Consider the following 13,884-nt stretch of genomic DNA (forward strand, 5'->3'; position numbering starts at 1 on the left):
GGGGGTTTCAAGGGAAAGGAGAGGGGAAGGGGAAAGCAGATGTCCACTGAGGCTGTCGCTGATGTCTGGTATATCTGCCCCCCTCCCCCTTCCCCACTCCACAACTCGTCCTTCGACCAGGGTCTCTTGTTGATATAGTTATGCAAATGCTATGCAAGGATGTCACGTCCTCCCGCTGACTTAAAGCCACGCACACATGGGACAAATACAAAGTGAGTGTGCCAGGGGAGCGGTGAGCTCTTCCCATTCCTCTGAACACTACACTTGAATAAAAACAATGAAAATATATAAGCAGTCTAAAATAACATAATACAGATACCACCGTTAACTACCTATATATTTATTATTCTTCAGAAAGAGTTGAAGAAACAGAAAGGAACACAAGAACTAATAGTTGTTTTATCTAGGATTTCATTTCTTTTGAAGTAATAAATATTTTCCTAGCTATTCTACTTGAATTTTAATAACATTAGTGCCACAGAAATGTTTCGAGTGCCCCATATTTGTTCGGTATGTGTGCTCTTAGTCTGCGGCCCCATCCGCTGTTGTCCTTTTGCATTATTGCATATTATTGTAATTTCTGTTTACTATTTGTTTTTGGCTTTGCAACAATATTTATGTCTTTTGGGGCCTGTCTGGAGGCTGCATGAGCGTCATAAAAAATAGCGGAATCACAGCGGCTTGTTGCATAATGCTGAGTGGGTCAGCCGGCGGCCACGCCCCGGAAAAGCAGTAGTGTGCCGTGGAAAGCCATAAAAAATGTGCGCATAAAAGTTTTTACTTTTCATTTGCATAAGGATGGGGCACGGGGGAAATTGGGAAGGGATCGGGCGAGCCTTCAAGTATTATTCTTTTTTTTATGACCATGTGTGACTGTATACTGTATATATATTATTATTCATATGCGCGTGTCGAGCATTTGCGTAAAAATTTAATAAAGCGACACTCGAAACTCGACACTTCCGCTTTGCTTTTCGCCCACTTCCGTTTCCCATTCCCAGTTTTTCGGGACTTTTCCCGAATTTACATGGTTGCCTTGGCCGGGAAATGGCATTTTGATAAGAGCAATGGCAACCCTGGTCGGCCATCGACAACGAATTTAAAATTGCCCAAAAATAAAGGAGTCTAAAATTGTTTCTCCCGATATTTTCCCCCAAAAAAGGATGTGTCTATGGCGTTTTATCTGGCGACATCTCAGCAGCCCCCGATTTTTCCCACTCCACACTCGCTGTTTATGTTTGTGATTTATTATTCAAGCAAGAAATTAAATTTTCTCTTTTTACTGCAGCTCGGCATCGAACTCATCCTTTTTTCTCGGCCCCTTCCACCAACTGTCTGCACGTTTTGGCATCGCTCTATGCCCCCCAAAACCCCCTTTTGGCCATGCTCTTCCCGTTTAGTGCCTAAATTTATTGTGTTGTTGTAGAATTCAATTACAATACTGAGAACGAAGACCAAGAGGCGGCGGAAAGACAAAAATCTACCCAAAATGGGGGAGCTTTTGGGGTTGGATATGCAATGTTGCATCCTGAAATGTTTGTTTTCCATTTTCGAAGCCCCCGAATCATGAAATGCCTGATTAAAGTGAAATTAAATTGTTGCTAGACTCAAAGGCTTGCGATCCCAATTCGAGTTTCGATTAAAATCTACATCCATGATGGAGATTTAGGAGGGCAAAGGATGTGCAATGTATGCCTTGCACAAATATTGCCTTATCTCTTTCAAAATTCATTCCCATAAACCGAGTTAGAAACGTTAGGTAAAGGGAAATCAAATTGATACGCAGTAAGCCTGAATTTAGATCAAGAAGAGCATAATGGAATAAAGCCAAAGTTGTCAATAAATTGCTCAACAGTTCTTGAAGCGAATCTGCGACCGAAATAACCATTTAGTCCTTGGGAAACTTCATATTTTAATGGCCACCCCCTTGTTTAGTATGCAAGATTTATAGTCGGCCAGAATTCAATTACGGGGATGACAACCTTTTTCGGGCGCAGACTGCATCCTTGAATCCTTGAATCATGGCATCCTTGAATCCTCGCTAAGCCAATGGGCTTGTGCAAATGTCTCAATATGACAATGGTGACCCGCTGCGTTTTGTCATTACTTTTGGCTGTCGCCTGCAATCGTCCTTTCCCCCGCCCAACTTTTATTGACAAAAGGATGCGATCCTGCGAGCACAACAACCGACTGCTTGACATCTATTTTAATGACATTCTCAAAAGCTTTGCCGCATAAAATATGGCAATTTAAACTGCTGTCCGAAGAAAACTATTAAAAGTCTGGGATATTTCCGGTTTGAAGGAGGGAAAAAGGGTAAAACCGAGTCAGGACATGCTGTGCAAATAAGAATATTCAAAGTAACAGATTTAGAGGGGGGAATAATAAAAGCGTTTTACCTTGTGGTTTGTTATTATCATTTTTCGCAGACTCTTGTGCTAAAAATAAACAAAATAGAAAGAAACGGGGGGAGAGTATTAAATTAAAAAGTGTTTCATTGAAGCAAGTAGCAAAAGTGCAAACTATAACTACGGAAACAAGCATTAAAGTACGGGAGGAAAAGGCGGTTAAAAGTGCATTCAAAAATTAATTTATGGCGCAAGCCAGTTAAGCTCTGTTTTTGCCCAAGGAAAATCCACTCGGTCACGGAGTTTATCAAAATATGGTTCGGATTTTATGATTTACAATCAATTAAGTGTGTGGGGTTACGATGTTTACGAGCGTTTTTTGCCCTCTGAACTTTGTTGACAAATAAAAGCATAAATCGCGCGTAATAATTGGCCGAAAACAGGAAAAGCCAAGCCAGCGAAAGGCAAGCACATTTAATGGCTTATACACAAGCGCATTGGACATGGTCAGGAGAGCAGGACAACAGAAGCCAACAATACAAGCAAAGTGAGCGGGGAAGCACATAAAAGTCGTTAAAAGATTTACTCTATTCCCGGTGCATGCACTGTGGAAAATAACGAACAACTACTCAGGTAAATAAAGTGATGACTGAAGTATGGTTATTCTTATTCTATAAGTTGTTAAAATGGTTTAACTAAATTATAATCTATACCATAAACTATATTATTATTTAAGGATAAAGTACTTTTAAATCCTTTTCTCTCTGTGCAACTCTTATAAGTATTTATTTCGCTTTTCGCACTCTCCTTTCGCCGGATAACTTTCCTCGCGTGTTTTCGATTCGTTTTCTTTGAATAAGGAATCGACATTTGATTAGAGATTTCGGTTTTCTTATGGGACTTGTTCTAGTTTTTCGGGCGTGAGCGCGTGTCTGGGACTTGAGCTCCTGTCCCTGGCGTTCATCACTTCCAATTACACTCTTATTTATTGCGGAGGATAAGTGCAGAAAAATAGCGAAGTATCAGCAAATTGATTTGTGCGTGTGGATTAGCAAGGGCATTTGTGTCTGGTTGCCCAAGGACTTTCGAAGATCGAGTTGTCACTCGATGGTGTGTTTAATTACTCAAACCCGATCGGAAAACAATCGATTTCGGGTGCGAAAGCGTTTCCAATTAAGCGGAGGCGAGGGAAAACCAAGAACGGCCAACGGACACGTACAAACAATTTTCAAAACGTGGCAAATTATTAATTGCTGACACTGGGAGTCCCTTTTTTTTTTTTTGCTACTCTTGAATTAATTACCCACACCCGCGTTTAGTAACTCTATTAGTGCGGAATGGTTAGGAGTGCGCCAGATTCAACACTTGAAACCATTTTTCGACTGAGGGATTGCCACATCAGTGGGCGAAATCCCTCACAAAAGGCTCAAGACTTCAGCAACAGACATCGACCACTTTGATGTTTCGTAATTAAGGAGAACAAATCCTTCCTCGTTCGAACTTTTCCTCTTTTCCTATTCTCCGCACTTTTCCACACGCCACATCCTGGCGAGACAGCCAGACAAACACACACTGAACTGTATGTATTACTTAACAAATTACATACAAATTACTTTACTCCGTTTTCCCTCAAGGGGAAGGGGGAGCATTTTCCGCTCTGCAAACAAGGAAATGGGAAATCGCTAAGCGTTTATAGGGAATATGAAAGCTAGTGGTGCGAAATTAAACTTTCACGAACGTAACATAATTCCTCTATGTTTTAATCAAGATCCCTTCGAGAGTATAAGTTTTACTAAATTAACTTCTCTTGTTTTTCATAGTAACTACTATTGTTTGGGTCGAAGTCCACATCACGCTACCATCTCTATATGCTATATCCCCGATATGCCGCCTGTCATGTCAAAATGTTTACTTTCGTTGCCTCGGAAGGAGTCTTCAGCTTATTCGTCTTCAACTCTTAGACATTTGTTTGTAATTCGCAAACAAAAACAGAAAACAATTGGCGGCTCATCACTCATCATGTCATGAGTTTTCGGGGGTGGACGGAAAACATATGACGGCATATTTGTCTCAGCAAGACAACCCTTTCTCCTACAAACTCACACATTTAAATTGGCTGGGGAAAAATCTGAAGGCACCCAAAATGCCACGCAAAACTGACGTTGATGGTAATTAAAAGCGAGTGGTTTCCATTCTAAAAGGGTTGAGTGGCGTTGGCAGTGTCGGCATGAAATGAAATTACTAACGGAAAATTAGCGGCATGGCACACATGGCGTATGCTTAATTTCCTGCCTTCCCTTTGTCCTGTTTAAAAGCAAAAGCGTGCGAGAGCGCTGCAAATTATGCTCATCATTGTGACACAATTAGCGGGGCGGCAAAAGCGGTGAAAGCTGTGAAAGCTGCACAAGCGGCAGCAGCGACTTGCAACTTAACCCTAACGGATGTCGACGCGTCCTCTCCTGCGGTATGGTGGCAACTCTGGACAGTTGCACTTGGAGAAAAAACCATTGCAAATGATTTGTAATGAAATATAAGTAATATAAGAAACTTATAGAACATTGAACCATTCTTAGAAGATTTTAAAATGATAAGCACTGAGAATTCATCTTGAAAATCTGATAGCTATTCAAGATCTTTATAAGATTTTCTTCAAGTGCCTTAATAGGAGACAGGAGAGACCAGGATATTCTGGGCTAGGCCACTGCGCACACACTGCAATTTTGCCATTTTTCTATGAAAGTCATTTCATGCATGCGGAATTAGTTTATGTGCGCAATTTCAAAAGAAGTGCCGCAACGGGGAAAAAAGGGAAGTGGAAGTGGGAAAATTTCACACTAAACGCTGGATATTATGCAACATTGTTCATGGGAGACGGGGTTCTCCCCCTTGAAAATATTCTGCGGTCTTGCAGCCAGCCGAAGGAGGAACCGAGAAAAATTACCGACTAGCCACTTTTAAATTAAACAACCCAGCCAATCTATTGCCCCCTGTAAGCCAGATTAATTCCAGCCAACTTCGCCTTGACCAAGCCCCCCATCGAATTGATTTGTCACAAATGCTCCATCAGAGGAGATTTACAACCTCAATTTGTCGTCTATTTACCGGCCATTTCTGCCCAGACTCCTAAGACGTATCGGAAATTGCACAATGGAAGTGAAATGAATTGATTTCTAATGCGATTCTCCAGCCACACTCTTTTTTCATCGCAGTTTGGGGAAAGGTGAAAAGTTGCGAGGCAGCAACAGGAATCCAATTTACTTGCAGTTGCAGCTTCTCTTTGGCGGAGCAAATATTAATAAGCAATAAAACGGATTCCTCCTTTCTGTTTGCCATGGGAGATAAAGATTTATCAATAATATTTTTACTGCTGGTCGTAAAAAATTAAGGACCACGAGGAGCTGCTGCTTGAGTAATTGAAATCGCTGGCTGGCTTTCGTTTTAATTAACTTCAAAAGGTTTGCTCGATAAACAAGCCTCCGAGGCATATACTCGTACGGGTACATAGCCTTACCACCGGATTCCATCCCAGTTATTGGCCACTGATTTGCGGCAACTGCAAACAAAAGGCGGGGGGCGTGGTCGCGGAGCTGCCACTGCAATATATCATCCGTTGTTTGTCATTCCGTGCAGACCAAAAACAAAAAAAGCGGTGGAGAATATACGAGTATACGCAAGTGCACAATGCCCCATGTTGAAGTCCCGTCATGTATGGAAACGCCGCATTGTTTGCCGCTGCGAATCGCTCAGGAAAATAGCAAAAATGGAGCAGGATCGCCGGGCAATAGCACACCGAGCTATTGAGCGAATCGGGACTGAGGATTCCACAAAGGACACACGTAGACAATTTTAGCCCACAAAGCGGGCGAATTCAAAAGAGATGTTTGGTCAGTAAATAGGCATCGCTTTTGGTTGGCGAGAGCCCTCAGGATTGAAGTGGCACTGATTGATGCAGGAAAGTGAATAGGAGGGGGACCACTAAATACCCTTTAGGATATATATTAAACACACATAGAATATCTATACCAACAGATACATTTCTATTAATTAAACCAAACATGCGGCGTTTGAATCCAGGCTCATCCGATAAAATATGCAAATGAAACCACACATTTAATGCTAAAGTAATCGACGTTTGATTAATACGTTAGTGCAGGAATCAGGGAACTCTGGCCGCAATTTGTGCAAAGGCTATTGCTACTCCAAAACTCAATCATTCCCAGTGGATGCCTATATCCCCTGAAAACCCCTGAAGCCCAACCCGCAACCCCCTTTCCCTTGGTCTTTGCTCTGCGAAATGTAAACGACAATCAACTTGAAATGCAGCTCTCCAAAAACGTAATGGGAATAATTTGCAGCAATTTCATTCCGAAGGCCTCTCACACAGACACAAACGCACGCACACGCACACGCACACGCACACAGTCACTCTCGCAAATGACAATCAAAATTTGAAGTAGTCTGCGTGGCAGGAAGGAAACGGAAACGCCGGCTGACCAAATGAAATGCGTAGGCCATAGGTAAACCAGTGGGGATAAGGCCCGGCGATGGCGATGGCTATACCCGTGACTATATGACTACGGGATTGGGATTCGGTTGGGGTTTCGGTTTGGTCTGGGGCTTGGCGATGCCCCAAGGCTGTCACAGCCAACACACATAACGGACGTTATCTGTTCCGGAGGCCAGGACACGCATATGACGAGCCAGGAGCAAAAGGAGGGGAATGGCTAAGCCCAAAGACCAGCAGGATATACTGACAGAATTTGTTATCAAGTGGAGTTATTAGAAATCTGAACATACAATAGAATACTGCTGGGAAGAAGAAAGTATTTCTTAGGCATTTAATTTTTTATATATTTCTAATATTTTTGAAATAATTAAATGCTTTATAAATGTTGGAAGATCATTATAATTATATTATTTTATTGAACTAAATTGAAACTAATTAAAGAATTATTTTAACAATTGTTCCTTAATTTGCTTAAGAGTTTAATCCATTGTACACTATCTATTTAAGATATATTTTCAAGTTTCTATTGCTCCATAATTTTCTCTCACTGCTGGAAAATAGAAGTGGAGTGTCGGCCGGCTTTTCCCAGCGGCCCAATACCCAAATGTATGGCAATGCCAGCTTTGTAGGCGGGTCTGTGTGGACAACCACATTTGCAAGTTGCTTATAATTCACGCACACCTTTGCCTCCTGAATGTGTTTCAAGGATATCAGTTGGCACACGCAGACAGGACAGCCTTTAGTTACAATTGCCACCACCGAAGGCAAAGGGCGACCCCCAGAGCATCCCTCCCCCGCCAGCCAACCACTTTGTCATAATATGAATCTAATTCCGTTTTTGGGGCTCGGGTTTCGGGGTTCGAGACCCGAGGTCCTTCGATGACGCTGTGGATCCTTCAGCTGTCAGTCGAAATGTGCGCTGATTGCAACCAAAATGCCCTCAAGTTATCCTACTTCTCGTGATCCCATTCAGAGATACAATATTCGTATTATCCTCCTTCTATCAAGGCTATTAACAAGTGGAAGAAGTAAAACCTTTTAAGGCTGTCCTGTCCATTTTTTGTTGTTCGCTGGCCCATTATTATTTTTATTATATCGAGCGGTGTCTGCCAAGGAATTTATAATGACAAGCGAGAATTTTAATATTGTGCCACTTTCTTGGTCCTCCTTGGACTTGGGGGCGTGGCACTGCCCATGGGCATTGTTGGCCGCAGCGAGATGCAATAAAATAGAAGCGCTCATCAAACCACGGGGGCGATGCTCATGGCCGGGCTCCACTATTAAAAAGTTTCCCAGCACATTTTCAGGACCCGCCCGTCGGTTAAGGAGTAATAAAGGCGGGGCGGGGGGAAAAAGGATGTCCACTGTGCCTCAAGTTGGCCATAATGAGCTTAGTATGCATGGAGCGGCGAATTGTCAAAAGACATTTTCTGGACAATTTTCTTTTTCGTCATACAAACGGAAAACGGGAAGCGGGGTTTTTTTACGAAGGAGAAGGACAATGGAAAAATTGCCAGTGGTGAGCCGAAAGTTGGAGGGGAGTGGCTCGGGTTTGGATTATTATAAAGCTTTCACTTTGCTTAGTTGGGCAGACAAAGTTTCAAAGAAAATTGATTGCATTAGTGAAGGGGTGTGCGCTAAAAAGAAACATGAGCAACATTTAAGAGTGCCAAGCTAGGAAAAAAAAGTATACATAATTCATGAATAACTATTTTTATTTCCTTATCATATTTATGTTCATCCCAAATTTAATCATAGAAACCATGTTGACACCCCTCTCCTAATGAATTGAGTTTGCGAGTGAAAGAGTTGTTATTTGTGTGCATTTGCCACAGTTACCCACTGTGGCATCTCTTTTAAACAAGCCAATTAGCAAACTTTTCATTTATCAAAGCTTAAAAAAGCCTTTGGCCTTTTGATAAGCTCACACTCCCTTCGAGTTACCCCATTTTTTCCAGCTTTTCCAGCTTCAGACGTCATGCAAATGCGGTGTAGTTGCCGGAAAAACACTCGAAAAAAGGGAAGAGAAAATCAAACGGAGAGAAATATGCGGACCGCAAATTTTCCATGTCATTGCATAAGTCGCTTCATTAGCCCAGCCAAAAAACGACCGAAAACCACCAAAAAATTGTCTCACGCAGAATGACATCAAACAAAAAGGAGAGACCAAAGGAAAAGCAAAGAATTTTCCACCCAAAAAAAAACTAAATCATTAAAACACAGAATGGTTTCCAAATGCGGCGGAAAAAACAAGTCAGCGAAGGCGACGTTAATAAACTGCAACGATTCTGACAGCGAGGAAGGGGTGGTGACCCCAAAAGGGGTGAGTGGGTGGTGGTGGGTAGTGGGGTGGCCTTCTGGAAGCCACAAGAAAGACGCTGCCGAAACCGCAAGGCGTCGGGTGAATTCTGTGCAGAGATTCCGGTTGCGGCTGCCAGTTAGAATTTTAAAATGAACCGCAGGAAAGCGCCTTAATAGACGTGGAAGGTATAAAAAGCACGCCGAAAATTGTCAAAGGGTTGTTAAAAAAAAAGGAGAAACACCACCCCCACAAGACACGTTCACAAAACAAAGTGAAACAAAAAGATTTACTTTAAGTATTTTGCCAATAAATTTAAATCACAGACAGTGAAAAGGGTGGCTAAAAAGGGAGCAGGAAGAGGACCCAAGGAAGCGGCATTAAAAACAAACAAACGCACAGGATCCTGCGAGTCAAAGTACAAAATAAAAATAAACAAAAGCTCAAACAAGAAAGGATGGCAAAAAAAAGGAAAAAAAGAAACGCGTCAGAAGCCAAATAAAGCGTTAAAAGGATTTATGCGCAAGTTGAGTAGAGTTTATACAAGGACCTTCTTCTTTCACCCTATAAAAGTAGCTTACAGGTGGAATGACCTGGCTTTAAGGGAAGCCCAGAGAAAAACCTTAGCACACTTTATCGCCGAATTCAATGTCTTTCAGGCCTTGTTCCCCTGCAAATTAAATTCATTCCTCGAATTTATGCTTCACGCATAATTGTAAAACACGCTTTGCCATCTTTATCGGGGTGGTTTTAAAAAGTTTTATGCGAGTCCTTGTGGCCAATATGTTTTTCGCAATTTTACACAGCTATGTTCGCATAATTTGCGCATATAAACAATAATCTTTTGCGAAAGCGCCGAGCATAAATTGTTCATATCCTCCGCTTCCCCTTCTCTAATGGCAAACAGCGTTGTTGTTTTGCTGAAGATAACTTATAAATCATGTAATCAAAACAACAACAAAAACGGGAACAGCATGAAAAACTGAAATTGCTTTTTGCTGATGGGAAAGGTGGGGGAAGGGGCTGGGAAATTGCGGGGGCAGCGGGGTTGTGCTGTGCTAACTGTGTTGAATTTTCTCTGCTGGCTTTCACAACTCTGTAATTTATTGTGCGTTATATAACTTTATGATTGCGTGGGTCGAGGGTGGCTCAAAAAAAAACTTTTGCAGAATTGATTCCGATAGATAAGGGAATTAAAAAGTTTGCATCGATAGTTCTGTGAATTACGACAAAATGTTTGGACATCTCCCGACTTGAACTTGTTTAACTTTAAAGGGCTAGAACAAAATACCTAATAAGTATTGACAGTCACGCTTCTACTTTACACAGCATCCCACTTTAAATGCTGATAGAATTATTTGCAAACTTAGTAAAAACCTTGAAACTAAAAGAATTCGTGTCGTGACATATTGTAAACACAAAATGCATTTCCCTTTCATAGGAATAGTTTGCACACCAATGGAATTCAATGTCAGACGACGCTACTTGGAGGAAAGTCGGAGAGTGGTAAGTGCTCCTCCATGGCTGCGAGACAATAATGGGTTTAAAGCCCGGGAAAGATATATGGAGCATGCACAATTTCCATTTGGTTATGAATAATTCCCTTGTTGCTGTGCAGTTGCTTGTTAATATTTCCATTTCCGTTGTTTTATGGCCCGATTCCGAAAGGCCTAGAGCCTAGACATCGGTAAGACAATGGATATACACGAGTACACAAGGCGGCATTAAGGGGGAGTACATTGGAGTTCGGGTTCGAGTTGAGTGGCCCGCTTACAAGGACAATAACAAGGAGCAACAGCTTCAAGTACGAGCAACAAATGAAGCCATTACATTCACGGGCTTATCGGCAATGTCAACGGGTCTCGGCCACCTCGCCGTTTCCCTCCGCACCCAGGAAAAACTGCCATTGTTTGCATAAAATTGCAATTTACAATTATGAGAAAAACAGTCGCAAGGAAAATGATGACAGGGCGCCACGCTTATCGCGGAAGTTTTTGCTCAGATAAGCTGCAAGGCGAAAGGCGAAATGGAACAGAAAGAACTTGTTTGCATTAGCTAAATGAGACAAAAATTTGATAAATTGCAAAGAGGCTGCGGTGCACAGAGAAAAATTCAGCCACATTTTGTAGAGCTTCTTTATAACATTAAATACAGCGAATACTTTTTGTATTAATTTTTTCTCTGTCAAGGGAAATATGTTAGGGAATTCGCCCGTTGCACCAAGGGAATTAGGAAAAGCCGAGAAAATGGAACTCGCTTCCATAATTAGACACGCCGCTCACACAAGATGGAGGCATAAATTATTGCCAGTCAGTCTGGGCGGAATCGGAGGTTGAGGCCTGGCATCTTATCATTAAATTAGTTTCGGTGGAGGAGGGCAGCTTAAATGAGAGATTATTACACAAGCGGGCGATAAATTAGGCAAAGCCTTAGAATGAGGCCATTCGAGGCTTCAGTTTTGGCAAGTTTCTTACAGCTAATAGACGAATGCCCTTACTGAAAAAACAAACTAGACTTATTGTACAGAAACTGCATATTGTTAGTAGGTAATTTTATATTACATTATCTAAGCAAGCATAATATATAATATTTAGTTTGCATAACTCACCTCCATATCTGCAATTTGTCTTGTCAGCGGGTATATTGCCATTCGGTTCGAGGCGGTCCAAGTATTCCTCCGAATTGTAGCCGTTGTATGGAACTTTGTTACCGTGGTTGTGGTGCCCGCCGTGTCCGCCGCGGTGGTGGTGGTGGTGGTGATGGTGGTGCGTCGAGTCCTCGCCGTCTTCGCGGGAGATTGCTGCAAGACAGGAACAAAGGAAGCCGCAGTTTAGTTCGAGCTCTCTCCAGGTTCTCTCCCGGGAAGCGGTGCCCTAATTAAATTACAGGCCATTGAGATGTCAATATCCATAAACGCTGGAGTGGCAGGCAAGCCACTTCAGTTTCGGACCCTCCCAACTTCACTTTTCAGCTTTTCCCCCTTCAGGCCATTAGCCTTGACAGCCAAGTATGAAGAGGTGAAGTGGTTGGGGGGTCGGTTCTCGGGATGCCAATCAACGCCTATCGGACAGCCTCCCTTTTTTCGGGTCAATATGCCAAGCTCTTTGCGGTTTTGTGGCTGTGAAGCCACAGGATTGTGGTCCTGACTCCTTGCCCTGAATCTGACATTCTCCGGCAAATGTTTACATTTTCTTCCAATCAACTTAAAACCCAAACGACAAATTTTCTAAATTAACTTTCCACAGTGGATGCCTTGGGTGCACGTTTAGTAAAAGAATAGGTAGATTCACAAAAGAAACTTAAGCGAATGCAACTTCCTCGTAAAAAAAATATGAATAACGATATTTCCCTTATACCATTTAAGTAATTTGATGGGAAATTATGATATTCCCACTCCTTCTACTAATTTGCGTTCCCTTTAAACGGGGTTTAAGCCAAACCATTGATAGTCACAGCTCATAAAGAGGAGAATGAGGGTAGAGAATGGTCAGGGGTTTTTAGAGGGTGTTCAGGCAAATATCGTGGGTACTTTGAATGTGCCGAATATGCAAATGATTCGACGACGGGGAGGCCACGGCAAACAAAAGGCGAAAAAATTGCCTAAGCTTTTGTACAAATTTATATGGCAGCGCCGAAAAAAGGACACAAAACGGGTAAAATCACGAAGGACACTGGAGAGGCGGTGCTGGAGAGAGCTCGCTGCGCCTTCCAATTTCCAAAACGGAAACACAAAAGGCGAAACCAGCAGGGCCATGTTGGCCAAGTTTACCTGGTCCGTAGTATCCCGTCGAAAAAAAAAGAAAAAAAAGAGGAACACGCGAAGCGAGTCAAACGGAAATTGGTTGGATATCAGCTTACCGCCGCGACTCACATGCAAATCCTTTTTTCGGGGGTCCTGGTGAGCCTGCAATTTGCTAACGATATGCATACAAGTGGGCGTGGCAAGTCGCCAGAAGGGAGATGGAGAGGAAATCCAGAGGATTTCCCTGGAAAAAGTCAATAAATTCTAATCAAGCGGAGTGAGCAGGCAGAAGCCAAAGAATGAGCAGCAGAAAAAGCTCGGGTTTCTAATCAAATTCTTCTGAATTTTGGCCATTTCTTGTGCTCCCACTAATGTTCATCATCTGGCAGCAGACAAAATACATTATGGAGAGTCTTAAGCTGCGATTCAGGGCATCAAATATGTTTAATTAATAGCAAGGGCAAATATGCAACCCAAGGGAGACCGAAACATAAGTTCCACCCTCGTCCAGAAGAATGATGTCACCCACCACAAATCACAAATTACCGCAAATCGTCGCTACAAATAAGCAATTTATTTGCAAAGTCGACGGAGGAGTGGGTCTGGTGTCCAAAATGCAATGCGAAATGCCCCAAAATCATATCTCAGCAGTCTGGGGAAAGAAATCCCATAAAGTTGTGCCAAAACACGCCGGAAAGTGGCTGGAGTTGGGAGAAGCTGGAGCTGGGAATGTAATCAATAAAATATGTTCAGCATAAAGTACAAGCCAAAAGGGAGTTGGCTGATTTTTTGACAGGCGGGCGAACTTACAGCTGAGTTTCGAATATTAGAACTACGAATTTACGCTGCTTATAATTTAATATAATAGCTTGGCTGCAAAAGTTATCTTCCGTTCAAGTTCTTTGAAATCGATAACCTTAATTTGTGTTGAAGTTCATATTCGGTGCTACTATTTTGGCCCTGGCTGTATGCACATTATGCAATCCGA

At 42.3% G+C, this 13,884-nt stretch overlaps 1 protein-coding gene across 6 annotated transcripts in view; it reads right to left on the reverse strand.

Annotated features, from left to right (window-relative positions):
- LOC108099068 (cyclin-dependent kinase 14) overlaps window positions 1-13,884 on the reverse strand; it is an 89,500-nt gene that overhangs the window by 12,965 nt on the left and 62,651 nt on the right. For 4 of the 6 annotated variants that reach the window (XM_017202346.1, XM_017202344.1, XM_017202343.1 and 1 more), the window contains exons 4-5: window positions 11,763-11,954; window positions 2,400-2,438 (exon numbers count right to left, since the gene is read on the reverse strand). In XM_017202346.1, the coding sequence (XP_017057835.1) occupies window positions 2,400-2,438; window positions 11,763-11,954 (231 nt within the window). The remainder of the gene's footprint in view (window positions 1-2,399; window positions 2,439-11,762; window positions 11,955-13,884) is intronic. The other 2 variants (XM_017202347.2, XM_043207744.1) reach the window with 1 other exon arrangement.

Source organism: Drosophila ficusphila, unplaced genomic scaffold, assembly GCF_018152265.1.
Source record: "Drosophila ficusphila isolate 14025-0441.05 unplaced genomic scaffold, ASM1815226v1 contig_286, whole genome shotgun sequence".
Taxonomy (NCBI): domain Eukaryota; kingdom Metazoa; phylum Arthropoda; class Insecta; order Diptera; family Drosophilidae; genus Drosophila; species Drosophila ficusphila.